The 17,692-nt window shown below is 39.2% G+C and overlaps 1 protein-coding gene across 3 annotated transcripts in view; it reads left to right on the top strand.

The window, feature by feature from the left end:
• Positions 1–17,692, top strand: part of SIK3 (SIK family kinase 3) — a 261,453-nt gene that overhangs the window by 146,178 nt on the left and 97,583 nt on the right. For all 3 annotated transcript variants that reach the window (XM_052652235.1, XM_052652234.1, XM_052652236.1), the window contains exon 3: positions 1,159–1,222. In XM_052652235.1, the coding sequence (XP_052508195.1) occupies positions 1,159–1,222 (64 nt within the window). The remainder of the gene's footprint in view (positions 1–1,158; positions 1,223–17,692) is intronic.

Raw genomic sequence — 17,692 nt, 5'->3', positions numbered from 1 at the left:
GTTGTTATAACGGTATTAATGTATAGAGATGTCAAAGTGACTAGGGAATGATTTGACAAAATAATTGACTGTCAAGTATAGTGAAAGTATAGAACTGTGCTGCCTGCTTTGATGGTCACTAGCTACATGTGGTTGTGTATTAACATGTGGCTCGCTTGAATGAGGAACTGGGTTTTTACTTTTATTTAATATTAATTTAAATATAAAAACCGGAGCTATTTACAATTAAAAGTGTTTGAAATGATGTTAATGATAGTAAAATATAATATTAGAATTAATTTCACCCTTTTCTTTTTACTTTTTTAATGTGCTACTAGAAGAGTTAAAATTGTATGTGAGACTCACATAGTATTTCTGTTGGATACCACTACCCTAGAATGATATAAAATAAACTATTAACAGAGTTTCCTCTGGGGAATAAATGGAAGGGCTTAATGGAATAATGGAAGGGCTTAGACAGAGGAAAACCTTTGGTCTTTTGTTTATATACTAGGTATTTAAAATGTTTATAATGAACATTTATACTTATATACTAATACTTTAATAAATATTTGACGAAAAGGTAAAAAGGAAGAAGGAACTGATAACACACCACAAGTTTTTGGAAAAGTAGCAAAATAAAGACTAAGATTAAAATACAAATGAGTAGTTTATATCTTTGAGGTTGTTGAATGGAAAGTTGTCATTTCCATTTTTTAAAAAGCACAGCTATATGTAATATCTGTGTAGTTCCTAAGTGATTCCAGTTGTCCTCCCTCAGTTTTATTTTGGTTAGGTTTTGGGAGGGACATTTTTGAGCTTCAACTGATCAATGATCCAAAACTTCAAGTGACCAAATGTGAACTTTTTGGTTCTTGGCAGCGTCTTTGTGTCTTTTTGTGGAGCTTAAAAGATTGCCGAGGCCTGCTGGGACAAGGCAAGGACTGTCTCTCTCAAGTAGTAAATATTTCCTACTTTTAGGAACTTGGAGGGATACCTGTTTCCCCCCTTCTTAATGACGTTTATATCTGTTCCCTCCCAGCTCTGCAAGTTTGAAGTCTCCTTTAGGCAGAAATGATTGTTAGCGCTTCTCACGACAAAAGAAAGAGTTGTCGGTCCCTCTCGCTGTGCAGTCAGCCTCTCATTTGTGTCACTCTCACTTTCCTGCCTTTGCACCAGGTCATGGAGACAGAGCGGATGATTTATCTGGTGACAGAATATGCTAGTGGAGGGGAAATATTTGGTAAGTACACCTCTTGCATTCTTTAAACAGCGATTGAGCATAGTATGGCAAACCTGAAAGAGCCGTTCCACGCCCTTGTCACTGGAACGGCTGGCACTCGATGCTGTCCTTCAGTGCTGTCATTTTCTACCAGCAAAGCAGTTTCGATGATTTTTGAGTCGCCTCTTAAAGTTCTCACCATCTTTGTTTCCTTAGCAAAGGTGGTTTGTTTGTTTCGGTCAGGTGTTGACAGTTGAGATTAAAGATCTTCAGAAACAAAACATTTCTCTGAACATGAGGGTCTTTCCTATTGCCAGATGCTAGTTGGGGTGACGATGTGTGACAGAACCCCTCCAAATGTGGTGGGCCCCTGCTGTATATGAAAGAGTCTCTCAGAGCAGACAGTCTCACCCTAACGCATTCTTTACCGTTTACTTAAATATGCCATGTAATTGTATTCCTTACCATGTGTTCACAGTTTCTTTGGTGATTCTTGTAATTTAGGAGATTTTGTGTTCAGTAACTGTGTTTTTTTTTTTCCTCTAACACTTAGCACAACATTAGAATGAAGCTGGAGAATTTGTTACCAGGAAATAATGTCATTTTGAGGTGGTAAAAACTGGCCCCCCTCAATTTTTCTTTTGGTAGCTGTGATAAATGGAGCCAAATAAAGACTAAACTTTCAAACCTAGATTAACATGTCTTTTTATTTTTAAATTTTATTTCTTCTTGGCATGTGAATATAGAAAAGGGTTTCTTATGTAGTTTAGGTTTATCTAGTTTGTTTTTTTAGATTTTGACTTGGTTTAAGTCTGGATGGTAAGAACTTTTTTAATTTTTAAGATATTGGCACTTGCTAAGTGCCTAATATATATTAAAAAGCATGAAATCACCATTAAGTGGCATTTTCTTATTAGTGATTGGTTTGTGACTGAAAATTTTTTGATATCATGTTAAACTGAAAGCTGATCATTTTATATCTAATAATCTTCAAAATAAGTGTGAGTCTTTTTTTGTGTGAGTCGTTTTAAAAAGAGGTATCATTTCATAGTGGCGTTTTCACTTGGCTTTGTATTTGCTTGTGTATAATGGTAATCTTGGGAGCGAGGAGACCTTGTCATCTGAGCATTCATAATAATCAAAGAGCCAGACACACTGCACATTAGCTCTGCCTTGCTCCTTAGAAAACAGATTTCAAAAGTACAGAAAAGATAACGGTGCCTTGGTCGTAGATTCTTTGTGCCAGGAACATAGCTCATGGCATGAGGAAACGGAATGGTACTTCTCATGGTCTTATTATAAAAGATCTGGAGGAGGAAGAAATTGCTGTTACCAAAAGAAATGACTGTGCCTGCACAAGGATAGAAGTGTCTCATGAGATCTCGTTTTTAAAAGTATCTGTATCAGAGATGAAAGGATGGGTTTAATCAAGAATATGCGCTCTGGAGGCAGCTACACCTGGTTTTGAATCACATTGTTGCCACCTATTTGCTTTTTTACTTGGATTCCAGGACTCACATTCATGGCCTATAAAGTCAGATCTGTAATATCTCCCTTGTAGTTGTGACGATTAAACGAGATAGCACATAGAGAGCCCTAGCACTTTGCTTCCTTTACCTCCGTGTAATAGAACGAGTGGTTGATCGACTGCTGGCAGGAGAAGGTGAGACACTCTGCTGCCCTCCCCAGTGAAACTGGTGAAAGTAATTTTAATAAAACCCCTAGACTTAGCCATTTAAAGTCTCTGGAAATAGTTCTGAGGGTGAACAGCAACTGGAGAAACATTTATTCAAGAACATCTATGAAAATTTGGTAAGAAATCAGAGAGCTTGTGGTCTTTAAGCCAGTGCTGCTTCCTTCTTCCCCTCTAGCCAGCTCAGCAAGGTGGAGATTCCAACTCAGCAAGGTTACTCCAGCCAAGACCACAGGCCTTCCCTCTGGCCTCCCCTTTTCACCTAGACTAATGGATTTCTTCCTGGAGGAACGGGACATAAACATTTCTCATCCTGCCCTGGCTACCTATTGCTGAATCATGGGTTAGAGCAGTTGAACAGTGAGGACTCCTTTGTCTGCCCAACTCATACTTGTAGAGTTTGGGTGAGGCACTCCGAGAATACTGGGACCCAGCTCATTCTTGCTTTATGTTATAAACTAGTAGGTCATCTCAAGAGAGGCAAGCAGGGAGAATTTAGAATCTGCGCCCTTTCTCTGCACTGAACTCTGCTCCTAGAGAGGGAGCGTTACTCAAAGAAAGCTTTGCCATTGTCCCCATGCCTAGCTTCAGAGTCCTGGCTCAGAGATTGGTCCAGAGGGAGAAACACACCATAACACATATAGCTCCTAATTTCTTCCCGTAGGAACTGACTTCATTTGCAACAGAGAATGAAGAAGTTTAAGCCTGAAGGCACTCATAAAAACAGTGGAGGTTGTGGTAAAAGGCATTTCAGAGGAGATTTGAGCAGGCTAAACTATAAGCCAGCTAGTTGGCAAGCAAGAACCAGGGAATAGAACATCACAAGAGCCTTCTAAGCTCAGAAGAAAAATCAAACACTAATTTTAGGACCTGTTCCTTCAAAGGAACGAGAATTTGATTAGATTGTTTATAGACCGGTTTATGCTCTAGGGCATTGTTGAAAATAATAGAGCAACCAGCCACGATTTTTGGATTTTAACAGCTGGGCATGGTTAAAGAAAGACAGGAAGAGAGCTATACCCAAACCATGGTGATCCAGTGATCTGATGGTAATTGTGGATGTAACAAGGATGTGTGCCTCCCTGAGGAATAGCATCAGAAGCTGATCACTGTGTATAGGGGAATTCAGTTCAGTTCAGTCACTCAGTCATGTCTGACTCTGCGAGCCCATGGACTGCAGCACACCAGGCCTCCCTGTCCATCACCAACAGCCGGAGTTTACTCAAACTCATGTCTATCGAGTCGGTGATACCATCCAAACATCTCATCCTCTGTTGGCCCCTTCCCTTCCTGCCTTCAATCTTTCCCAGCATCAGGGTCTTTTCAAATAAGTCCACTCTTCGCATCAGGTAGCTGAAATATTTCAGCTTCAGCATCAGTACTTCCAATGAACACTCGGGACTGATCTCCTTTAGGATGGACTGGTTGGATCTCCTTGCAGTCCAAGGGACTCTTGAGTCTTCTCCAACACCACAGTTCAAAAGCATCAATTCTTTGGCACTGAGCTTTCTTTATAGTCCCACTCTCACATCCATACATGACTACTGGAAAAACCATAGCCTTGACTAGATGGACTTTTGTTGGCAAAGTAATGTTTCTGCTTGTTAATATGCTGTCTAAGTTGGTCATAACTTTTCTCCCAAGGAGGAAGCGTCTTTTTATTTCATAGCTGCAGTCACCGTCTGCAGTGATTTTGTAGCTGCCCCCCCCACCCCCAAATAAACTCTGCCACTGTTTCCACTGTTTCCCCATCTATTTCGCATGAAGTGATGGGATCAGATGCAATGATCTTTGTTTTCTGAATGTTGAGCTTTAAGCCAACTTTTTCACCCTCCTCTTTCACTTTCATCAAGAGGCTCTTTAGTTTTTCACTCTCTGCCATAAGGGTGGTATCATCTGCATATCTGAGGTTATTGATATTTCTCCTGGCAATCTTGATTCCAGCTTGTGCTTCTTCCAGCCCAGCGTTTCTCATGATGTACTCTGCATAGAAGTTAAATAGGCAGGGTGACGATATACAGCCTAGACGTACTCCTTTTCCCATTTGGAACCATTCTGTTGTTCTGTGTCCAGTTCTAACTGTTGCTTCCTGACCTGCATATAGGTTTCTCAAGAAATAGGTCAGGTGGTCTGGTATTCCCATCTCTTTCAGAATTTTCCACAGTTTATTGTGATCCACACAGTCAAATGCTTTGCCATAGTCAACAAGGCAGAAATGGATGTTTTTCTGGAACTCTCTTGCTTTTTGGGTCCAGCAGATGTTGGCAATTTGATTTCTGGTTCCTCTGCCTTTTCTAAAACCAGCTGCAACAGCTGGAAGTTCACGGTTCATGTATTGCTGAAGCCTGGCTTGGAGAATTTTGAGCATTACTTTACTAGTGTGTCAGATGAGTGCAATTGTGCAGTAGTTCAGTTTGAGCATTCTTTCGCATTGCCTTTCTTTGGGATTGGAATGAAAACTGACCTTTTCCAGTCCTGTGGCTACTGCTGAGTTTCCCAAATTTGCTGGCATATTGAGTGCAGCACTTTCACAGCATCATCTTTTAAGATTTGAAATAGCTCAACTGGAGTTCCATCACCTCCACTAGCTTTGTTCGTAGTGATGCTTCCTAAGGCCACTTGACTTCACATTCCAGGATGTCTGGCTCTAGATGAGTGATCATACCATCGTGATTATCGGGGTTGTGAAGATCTTTTTTGTACAGTTCTTCTGTGTATTCCTGCCACCTCTTCTTAATATCTTCTGCTTCTGTTAGGTCCATACCATTTTTGTCCTTTATTGAGCCCATCTTTGCATGAAATGTTCCCTTGGTATCTCTAATTTTCTTGAAGAGGTCTCTAGTGTTTCTCTTTAGTCTTTCCCATTCTATTGTTTTCCTCTATTTCTTTACACTGATCACTGAAGAAGGCTTTCTTATCTCTTCTTGCTATTCTTTGGAAGTCTGCATTCAGATGGGTATATCTTTCCTTTTCTCCTTTGCTTTTCACTTCTCTTTGTTTCACAGCTATTTTTAAGGCCTCCTCAGACAGCCATTTTGTTTTTTTGCATTTCTTTTTCTTGGGGATGGTCTTGCTCCCTGTTTCCTGTACATTGTCACCAACCTTTGTCCATAGTTCATCAGGCACTCTGCCTATCAGATCTAGTCCCTTAAATCTATTTCTCACTTCCATTGTCTAATCGTAAGGGATTTGATTTAGGGGAATAAACTTCCCCTAAATTTAGAGGATTCGACTTGTATAGGGGAATAAACTTCACTAAAACAAACCAGTCAGTCACTAAACAAACAGATAACAATAATATTCTCCAGAAGGGTGGAGCACCTAGAGGTGCCAGAATGTATTATGTAAAACATCTATATTCCAACAGCAGCAAACTGTGAAGCATATAAAGAAACAGGAAAGTATGACCCATTTACTGAAAAGGAAAGTATGACCCATTTACTGAAAAAAAAGCAGGCCATAGAAACTGCCTGTCATGACCATATTTATCAAGAAAAGACTTTAGCCATAATGGAAATGTTCACAGACTTAAAGGAACCCACAGTTAAAGTGGTGAAAGAAGATATGATTACAGGGTCACTCAAATAAGAATATCAGTAAAAAGGTAGAAATTATAAAAAATAATTGAAAGAGATTATGGAATTGAACAGTAAAATAACTAAAATGTATCAGAGAGACTTAACTAAAGATTTGAACTTACAGAACAGGAAATGAATTTGTAGATAGATAGGAGAAGGTGATGACACCCCACTCCAGTACTCTTGCCTGGAAAATCCCATGGATGGAGGAGCCTGGTAGGCTGTAGTCCATGGGGTCATGAAGAGTCAGACATGACTGAGTGACTTCACTTTCACTTTTCACTTTCATGCATTGGAGAAGGAAATGGCCACCCACTCCAGTGTCCTTGCCTGGAGAATCCCAGGGACGGGGGAGCCTGGTGGGCTGCCGTCTATGGGGTCGCACAGAGTCGGACATGACTGAAGTGACTTAGCAGCAGCAGCAGCAGGCATGTTATAGGGCTTCCCAGGGGGCACTAGTGGTGAAGAACCCACCTGCCAATGCAGGAGACATAAGAGACATGGGCCTGGGTTGGGAAGATGCCCTGGAGAAGGGCATGACGACCCACTCCAGTATTTTTGCCTGGAGAATCCCATGGACACAGGAGCCTAGTGGGCTACAGTCCATAGGGTCGCAAAGAGTTGGACATCACTGAAGCGACCTAGCATGCACGCATACAGGCATGCACGCACACAGACTTGTTAATGCCAGTTGCAGAACAAAGAGAAAAATGAGTTAAAAACCATGAACAGACCCTCAGAGAAATGAGAGGTACAATCAAATGCTCCAACATATGTATAATGGGAGCACCAAAGGAAGAGAGAAAGGAGCAGAAAAAATATGCAAGAAAGTAATGGTTATAAACTTCACAAATTCATTGAAAAACAATAACCTACATATCTAGGAATTTCTTCAAAATCCAGTTAGTAGTAAACACAAAGAGGTCCACAAACAGATATATCATAGTAAATGTAATGGAAGTTAAAGACAGGTATTTAAAGCATCAAGAGAAAAATGATGCATCACTTAAAGGCAATTCCTTAAGTTTTGGTAGTAGACTTTTCAGCAGAAATGATGGAGGCCAGAGGCAATAGGATAACATTTGTAAAGTGCTGAAAGAAAAAAAAAAAACAACTGTTAACTAAAATCCTATATCCAGTAAACCTGTATTTCAAAAATGAAGGCGAAGTAGAGTTTCTCAGATAATCAAGCTCTGAGAGATTTTGTTGCTGACAGAGCCACATTATAAGAAATGCTAAAGGAAGTTCTTCAAGATAAAAGCAGATGACCTCACATGGTAATTTGAGTTCATACAAGGAAAAAAGGGCACCAATAAATGTCATGTAATCATAAAAGACAGAAGTGACACATACTTTCTGCTTTTTTCTCTTAATGTATTTAAAAATAAATATGAAATACATTATTAAGGCTATAGTGTAATATATTTGTCAATAGCAGCACACTGGAGGTGGTGTGTGTGTGAGAAAAACTGCATTTGCCTAAGGAATTCATTATAGATGACACAGAAATAATTATAGTGGTGTATTGTTGGATTTGTAGCATTAATCAACGTAATTTTGTTATAAAAACACTGGACACAGAAAAGAGGGTAAAAGAAATGACACTGTAAAGGAGAAACACTTCTATATAACCATCAAAATTAAGCTGGTATAAAATCAGAACCTTATTTGAGTAAGATAAAATATACATGCGAAACACTGAAGTAGTCACTTAAAAAAATACCCTCAAAAATTGCAATGCAAAAGTCATTCAAGAAATTGAAGTGCTTTGTTAGAAAATATTCACTTAATGCAGAAGAAAGCAGTAATGAAGAATAAAATAGACAAACTATATGGAAAACAAAAGGTAAACAGCAGACGTAAATCCATTATCAGTAATTACATTAAGTGTAAGCGGGTGGGATAATATAACGCAAAGGCAATGATTGTTAAGCTGAATAGAAACACGTGGTCTATTGTATGCTCTCTACAAGAAACATACTTTAAATTTAAAGATACCAATAAACACGATCCGCTGGATCATCGAAAAGGCAAGAGAGTTCCCGAAAAACCATCCATTTCTGCTTTATTGACTAGGCCAGAGCCTTTGACTGTGTGGATCACAACAAACTGTGGAAAATTCTGAAAGAGAGAGGAATACCAGACCACCTGACTTGCCTCTTGAGAAACCTATATGCAGGTCAGGAAGCAACAGTTAGAATTGGACATGGAAGAACAGACTGGGTCCAAATAGGAAAAGGAGTACGTCAGCCAGGAGAAATATCAATAACTTCAGATATGCAGGTGACACCACCCTTATGGCAGAAAGTGAAGAGGAACTAAAAAGCCTCTTGATGAAAGTGAAAGAGGAGGGTGAAAAAGTTGGCTTAAAGCTCAGCATTCAGAAAACGAAGATCATGGCATCTGGTCCCATCACTTCATGGCAAATAGATGGGGAAACAGTGTCAGACTTTATTCTTTTGGGCTCCAAAATCACTGCAGATGGTGACTGCAGCCATAAAATTAAAAGACGCTTACTCCTTGGAAGAAAAGTTATGACCAACCTAGATAGCATATTGAAAAGCAGAGACATTACTTTGCCAACAAAGGTCCATCTAGTCAAGGCTATGGTTTTTCCAGTGGTCATGTATGGATGTGAGAGTTGGACTGTGAAGAAGGCTGAGCGCCGAAGAATTGATGCTTTTGAATTGTGGTGTTGGAGAAGACTCTTGAGAGTCCCTTGGACTGCAAGGAGATCCAACCAGTTCATTCTGAAGGAGATCAGCCCTGGGTGTTCTTTGGAAGGAATGATGCTAAAGCTGAAACTCCAGTACTTTGGCCATCTCATGCAAAGAGCTGACTCATCGGAAAAGACTGATGCTGGGAGGGATTGGGGGCAGGAGGAGAAGGGGACGACAGAGGATGAGATAGCTGGATGGCATCACCGATTCGATGGACGTGAGTTTGAGTGAACTCCAGGAGATGGTGATGGACAGGAAGGCCTGGCATGCTGCGAGGGCTGGGGTCACAAAGAGTCGGACACAACTGAGCGACTGAACTGAACTGAATTAACTGAAAGTAAAAGGATGGAAAATGTTATATCATGCAAATAGCAGTGATAAGACAGCTAGAATATCTATGTTGATATCAGATAAAATAGACTTTAAACACAAGAGACTTTCTTTTTCTACTTACTAGATATAAAGAGGGATATGATGAAAAAAAAAGGGGGGATATGATGAGAAGGTAATATGTTAGTATAGTAAGCTGTAACAGTTATAAACATATGTATCTAATAACAGGGCACCAAAATATATCAAACAGCAACTGGCAGGAATGAAGGAAGAAAAAGACAGTGACAACAATTGAAAGCTTCAACACCCTCCTTCAATAATGGATAGAAAAATTAGGCAGACGATCAACAAGGAAAAAATAAGACTTGGTCGACCAATACCCAACTATACCTAACAGATACTGATAGAATACTCCATCTAATAGCAATACAATATACATGCTTATCAAGTAAACACAGAACATTCTCAAGGATAGACCATATGCTAGGTCATAAGACAAACCTCCATAAAATTTAAACTTATTCAGTTTTAGTAGTAATACAAAATGTTTTATAGCCACAATGGAATGAAATGAGAAATGAATGGTAGGAAGATTTGGGGAACTCACACATATGTGAAATTTAAACAGTGTATTTTAAAGTAAGCAATGAGTCAAAGAATAAGTCAAAAGCAAATTCAGAAAGTACTTTGAGATGAATGAAAGTAAGGACAGTATTTCAAAACCTATGGATTGCAACTAAAAGGGTGCTTAGACGGAAGTTTATAACTGTAAAATTCTAAGTTTATAACCGTAAAATGCCTATAGTAAGAAAGATCAATTACCTAGTCTTCTATCTTAAGACAGTGAAAGAGTAAGAGCACCCCAAACCTAAAACAAGCTGAAGGAAGGAAATAATTATAGCAGAAGTTAATGAAAGAATAGAAAAAAATAGAGAAAATCAATGAAACCAAAAGCTGCGTCTTTGAAATGGTCAACACAGTTGGCAAATCTTTAGTTAGATTGACCAAGCAAAAAATGAAACACTCCAATTACTAGAATCATAAATGAAAGAAGAGATATTACTAATGATCCTAAATTAATAACAGTTGTAAAGGAATACTTGAGCAATTATATATCCACAAATCATATAACTTAGATAAAATGGACAGATTCCTAGAAAGATACAAAGTATTGAAACTGATTCAAGAGATATACAATCTGAATATATCTATATCAAGTGAAGAGATTGAAGCAGTAATCAAAAACCACACATAAAAAAGTCCATGTCCAGAGGGCATCGCTGCTGAATTCTACCAAATATTAAAAAGGAATTACTGATAACAGCAAACTTTCACAAACTCTTCTAAGAAATAGAAGAGGAGGTACACGTGATGTATGTATACTTGACACTTGACATATACCTGATACCAATACCAGACAGAGACATCACAAGGGAAAAAACCAACACTACAGACCAGTATCTCATGAATACAGTTGCAAAATTCTTCAAAAGGATAGTTACAAACAAAATCCAGCAGCATATAAGAATTATACACTGTGACCAAGTAGAATTTATTTACTTGCAAAGAATGCAAGGTTGGTTCACCATATCAGAGTCCATGAATATCAGTTCAGTTGCTCGTCATGTCCAACTCTTTGTGACCCCATAGACTGAAGCATGCCAGGCTTCCCTGTCCATCACCAACTCCCGGAGCTTGCTCAAACTCGTGTTCATCAAGTTGGTGATGCCATCCAACCATCTTGCCCTCTGTTGTCCCCTTCTCCTCCTGCCTTCAGTCTTTCCCAGCATCGGGGTGTTTTCCAGTGGGTCAGTTCTTCGCATCAGGTGGCCGACGCTTTGGAGCTTCAGCTTCAACATCAGTCCTTCCAATGAATATTCAGGACTGATTTCTTTAGGAATGACTGGTTTGATCTTCTTGCAGTCCAAGGGACTCTCAAGAGTCTTTAGCAATCACAGTTCAAAATCTTCAGTTCTTCGGCGCTCAACTTTCTTTATGGTCCAACTCTCACATCCATACATGAGTATTGGATATACATGAATGTAATATATATCAATAAAAGAAAACACAAGATAACATGATCATCTCCCATGCATCTATGCCCAACCAATGTCAAAAGAGGCAAGAGTATACAATGGAGAAAAGACAGTCTCTTTAATAAGTCAGGCTGGGAAAACTGGACAGCTACGTGTAAAAGAATGTAATTAGAACATTTTCTAACAGCTTACATGAAAATAAACTCAGAATAGATCAAAGACCTAAATATAAGGCCATACACTATAAAACTCTTAGGAACACATAGGCAGTATACTCTTTGACATAAATCATAGCAATATTTTTTTGATCCCCCTCCTAGAGTAATGAGAATAAAGACAAAAATAAATAGGACCTAATTAAACTGAAAAGCTTCTGGACAGCAAAGGAAACCATACACAAAACACAAAGACAACCCACAGGCTGGGAGAAAATATTTGCAAACAAAGCAACCAACAGGAGATTAATCTCCAAAATATTATACAAACAGCTCATGTAGCTCTATGTCAAAGAAAACCAAACAACCCAATAAAAAAAAAGTGACCAGAAGATCTAAATGGACATTTCTCCAAAGAAGACATATAGATGGCCAAAAAAGCACATGAAAAGATGCTCAACATTACTGATTATAAGAGAAATGCAAATTGAAACACAGTGAGGTGTCACCTCACACTGGTCAGAATGGCCATCATCAAAAAGCCTATAAACAATAAAACCTGGAGAAGGTGTGGAGAAAAGGGAACACCCCTACACAGTACTGGGGATGTAAATTGGTACAAACAATGGAGAACAGGATGGAAGTTCCTTAAAAATCTAAAAATAGAATTGCAATATGATCCAGCACTCCCACTCCTGGGCATATATCCGAGAAAACTAATCTGAAAGGCTACATGCACCCCAGTGATTATTGAAGCACTGGTTACAATACACTACATGGAAGCAACATAAATGTCCATCAGCAGAGGAATGGATAAAGAAGATGGGGTACGTACATACGATGGACTATTCCATCAATGGAGGAATGGATAAAGAAGATGTGTTATGTATATACAATGGACTACCACTCACCCATAAAAAAGAATGAAGTAATGCCATTTGGAGCAACCTGGATGAGTGGTTAGTCATCAGTATGCTTAAAGATGAAAGAATAGGTTTAAGGGTGAAACCCTTCATACCATCAGTATTTAAGTTGAAAATGAGGCCACAAAATATGAAAAAGCCACTGTTGATGAAAGACGATTGTGGTATGGCAAAAACCACCACAATATTGTAAAGTAATTATCCTCCAATTAAAATAAATTAATATTTAAAAAGCCAAGGAAAATAGAAATTTTAAAAAGTATTAGTGTTAAATGCTGTAGAAAAGTCAACTACGATAAGGACGGAAAAGTAACTTCTGACTTTGTGATGATGTTCTCAGTAGTCTTAAAGAGCTGTTTCACTAGTGTAGTAAGAATAGAAATCAGAATGTAATGGGGTGAGCTATGAGTGTATAAATGTTATATAATAACTTAATTCTAAAATACATATTGACATAATCATTGAAAATAAATAAAAGTGATGGTCAACAGAAGAGTCTGAAATGCAGTATTGGGTGCAGTCTCAAAAATGACAGAAGGATCTCTGTTCGTTTCCAAGGCAGACCATTCTATATCACAGTAATACAAGTCTGTGCCCCAATCACTAATGCCAGAGAAGCTGAAGTTGAATGGTTCTATGATCACCTACAAGACCTTCTAGAACTAACACCAAAAAAAGTCCTTTTCATCATAGGGGACTGGAATGCAAAAGTTGGAGGTCAAGCAATACCTGGACTAACAGGCGAGTTTGGCTTTGGAGTACTAAATGAAGCAGGGTAAAGGCTAACTGAGTTTTGCCAAGAGAACGCACTGGTCATAGCAAACAACCTCTTCCAACAACATAAGAGATAACTCTAAGCTTGGACATCACCATATGGTCAATACTGAAATGAGATTGATTATATTCTTTGCCGCCAAAGCTCTATACAGTCAGCAAAAGCAAGACCAGGAGTTTACTGTGGCTCAGATCATGAACTCTTTATTGCAAAATTCAGACTTAAATTGAAGAAAGTAGGGAATACCTCTAGAACATTCATGTATGACCTAAATCAAATCCCTTACGATTATACAGTAGAAGTGACAAACGGATTCAAGGAGTTAGATCTGATGGACAGAGTGCCTGAAGAACTATGGATGGAGATTCATGACTTTGTACAGGAGGTGATGATTAAGACCATCCCCAAGAAAGAGAAATGCAAAAAGGCAAAATGGTTGTCTAAGGAGGACTTACAGACAGCTGAGAGAAGAAGAGAAGCTAAAGGCAAAGGAGAAAAGGAAATGTATACCCATCTGAATGCAGAGTTCCAAAGAATAGCAAGGAGAGATATTAAGCCTTCCTCAGTGATCAATGAAGAAAAATAGAGAAACATAGAGGAAAACAATAGAATGGGAAAGACTAGAGATATCTTCAAGAAAATTAGAGATACCAAGGGAACATTTCTTGTAAAGATGGGTACAATAAAGGACAGAAATAGTATGGACCTAACAGAAGCAAAAGATGTTAAGAAGAGGTGGCAGGAATACACAGAAGAACTACACAAAAAAGACCAAGATAACCGTGATGGTGAGATCACTCACCTAGAGCCAGACATCTTGGAATGTGAAGTCAAGTGGGTCTTAGGAAGCATCACTACAAACAAAGCTAGTTGGAGGTGATGGAGTTCCAGTTAAACTATTTTAAATCTTAAAAGATGATGGTGAGAAAGTGCTGCATTCAGTTTGCCAGCAAATTTGGAAAACTCAGCAGTGGCCACAGGCTGGAAAGGGTCAGTTTTCATTCTAATCCCAAAGAAAGGCAATGCCAAAGAATGTTCAAACTACTGCACGATTGCACTCATCTCACAGGCTAGCAAAGTAATGCTCAAAATTCTCCAAGTGAGGCTTCAACAGTACATGAACCAGCAACTTCCAGATGTGCAAGCTGGTTTTAGAAAAGGCAGAGGAACCAGAGATCAAGTTGCCAGCATCCATTGGATCATCAAGAAAGCAAGAGAGTTTCAGAAAAACATCTACTTCTGCTTTATTGACTATGCCAAAGCCTTTGACTGTGTGGATCACAATAAACTGTGGAAATTTCTTCAAGAGATGGGAATACCAGACCACCTGACCTGCCTCTTGAGAAATCTGTATGCAGGTCAGGAAGCAACAGTTAGAACCAGAATTGGAACAACGGACTGGTTCCAAATTGGGAAAGGAGTATGCCAAGGCTGTATATTGTCACCCTGCTTATTTAACTTCCATGCAGGGTACATCATGCAAAATGCCAAGCTGGATGAAGCATAGGCTGGAATCAAGATTACCGGGAGAAATGTCAATAACCTCAGATATGCAGATGACACCACCCTTATGGTAGAAAGCAGAGAGGAACTAAAGAGCCTCTTGATGAAAATGAAAGAAGAAAGTTTAAAAGCTGGCTTAAAACAACATTCAAAAAACTATGATCATGGCATCCCATCCCATCACTTCATGGCAAATAGATGGGGAAACAGTGACAGAATTTATTTTCTTGAGCTCCAAAATCTCTGCATATGGTGACTGCAGAATGAAATTAAAAGATGCTTGCTTCTTAGAAGAAAAGTTATGACCAACCTAGACAGCATATTAAAAAGCAGAGACAATTACTTTACCAACAAAGGTCCATCTAGTTAAATGAGTGAAGTTTCTCAGTCGTGTCTGACTCTTTTTGACCCCATGGATGGAGGTAGCCAAATAGGCTCCTCTGTCCATGGGATTTTCTGGGCAAGGGTACTGGAGTGGGTTGCCATTTCCTTCTCCAAAGTTTTGGGTTTTCCAGTAGTCATGTATGGAATGTGAGCGTTGGACCATAAAGAAAGCTGAATGCCAAAAAAATTGATGCTTTTGAACTGTGGTGTTGGAGAAGACTCTTTGAGAGGCCCTTGGACTGCAAGGCGATCAAACCAGTCAATCGTAAAGGAAATCTATCCTGAATATTCATTGGAGGGACTGATGCTGAAGCTAAAGCTGCAATACTTCGGCCATCTGATGGGAAGAACTGACTCATTGGAAAAGACTTTCTGGGAAAGACTGAAGGCAGGAGGGGAAGGGGATGACAGGATGAGATGGTTGGATAGCATGACCATCTTGATGGACATGAGTTTGAGCAAGCTTTGGGATTTGGTGATGGACAGGGAGGCCTGGTGCATTGCAGTTCACGGGGTCACAAAGAGTTGGACACGACTGAGCAACTGAACTTAACCGAAAAGTGACGATATCAGAGTCAAGAATATCTTCTCTCCAATAAATAAATATAAAACTAGACTAAATTGTCAGAAACACTCATTTAGGGTTCTGTAAATGAACGAATGGCGAGCATCAAATTGAGAAGCTTAATTTGTGGAAAGCTTTTAGCTTGTGATAAGAACATGGGAGGCTTGGCTTTCTTGCTTGAGCCCTGCATCTTTCACCTCTTGCTCTAGGGGAAGCGGTGTGATCCAGGGCGAGCTGGCCTTGTGACTAGGATCTTTGTTGCCAGAGGCAGATGATTTGGAATGAAAGACGAAAAACTCATGCTCAGTTGTGTTGTCAGTGGAAATAGTAATTTTGGTAGAAAACTAATGTAGTGGGCTCAAGGCCTTGCAAGCTAGTGTTGTGGCCTTGCTAGGGGTGAGCAGCAGTATGGCCCACTAGCCAGTAATCTAGTAGGGAGACCTTGTTACTGAGAGAACCATAGCAGGGTAGGATACCCTTCTCCATTCATCTCTGGTTTCCTGCTGCTGCTAAGTCACTTCAGTCGTGTCCGACTCTGTGCGACCCCATAGATGGCAGCTGACCAGGCTCCACTGTCCCTGGGATTCTCCAGGCAAGAACACTGGAGTGGGTTGCCATTTTCTTCTCCAATGCATGAAAGTGAAAAGTGAAAGTGAAGTCACTGAGTCGTGTCCAATTCTCAGCGACCCCATGGACTGCAACCCACCAGGCTCCTCTGTCCATGGGACCTTCTAGGCAAGAGCACTGGAGTGGGGTGCCATTGCCTTCTCTGCTCTGGTTTCCTAGGGGACTGGCATCTATTAGCAAGGCCTGAGAGAGCCCAGCAGTGTTTATAGCTGAGGCCGACTTCCTGAACTTTGAATGAACTCCTGATTCCACCAATAAATTTGTCAGCAGAAAGTGAAAGGTCTACTATCTTGACGACTAAGTGATGTAGACATAGGAATGACCTCCAGGAAGCCATCCTAAAAAATAAAAGCAAGAACTTTAAAAACTAGCAGAGATATCAATGGCTACATACCACAGAGAGACAGATTCTCAGATTAGCCCTCTTATTTCTTAGAGGGTTACTAAAAAAAAAAAAGATGAGCAACAGAAACAATAATCCTCAGGGGGAAAGATAGTAATCTAGAACTGGTTAAGTATATTATCTATAATACTCACTTTTACTTAAAAAAAGTTTCAAGGGAGTGGGAATTGATTGAAGGCAGTGAAAGAGTAGACTTCAGTTGTATGTGAGTAGTAGAAATGTAAATGTACAATATGATAAATTAACGTTGTTATATGTTATGTATGAAAGTTGTTAAGACCATAAATCCTGAGTTCTCATCACAAAACATTTTATTTTCTAGTTTTTTAACTTTGTGTCTATATGACTCTATATGAGATGATGAGTCTTCACTAAAATTATTGTGGTAACCATTTCATGATGTACATAAGTCAAATCATGGTGCTATATACCTTAAACTTATATAGTGCTATATGTCAGTTATACTGCAATAAAACTGAAAGGGACTATGGCTGATTCATGTTAATGTATGGCAGAAACCTACACAATATTGTGGAGCAATTATTCTTCAATTAAAAATAAATAAATTTTATAATTTCCTTAAAAAAACCTGAAAGAGGGAGAAAAGAAAACCTGGGAACATGTGATCCAAAATCAGAAGGAAAAATAGTCAATGGAAATTTTCTCTGAGTGAGCTTAGATGTTGCTTTTAGCAAAAACTTCTGGCAGTTATTATAAATTTGTCCAAACAAAGAAATCATGTTTAAATAACTAACAGAAAATATGATGACAATGACTTAATAAATAAGAAATCTCA

This window comes from Budorcas taxicolor, chromosome 15, assembly GCF_023091745.1.
Source record: "Budorcas taxicolor isolate Tak-1 chromosome 15, Takin1.1, whole genome shotgun sequence".
NCBI classification, from domain to species: domain Eukaryota; kingdom Metazoa; phylum Chordata; class Mammalia; order Artiodactyla; family Bovidae; genus Budorcas; species Budorcas taxicolor.
The sequence above is the reverse complement of the archived record's forward strand: the minus strand, read 5'-3'. Positions and strand labels throughout refer to the sequence as shown.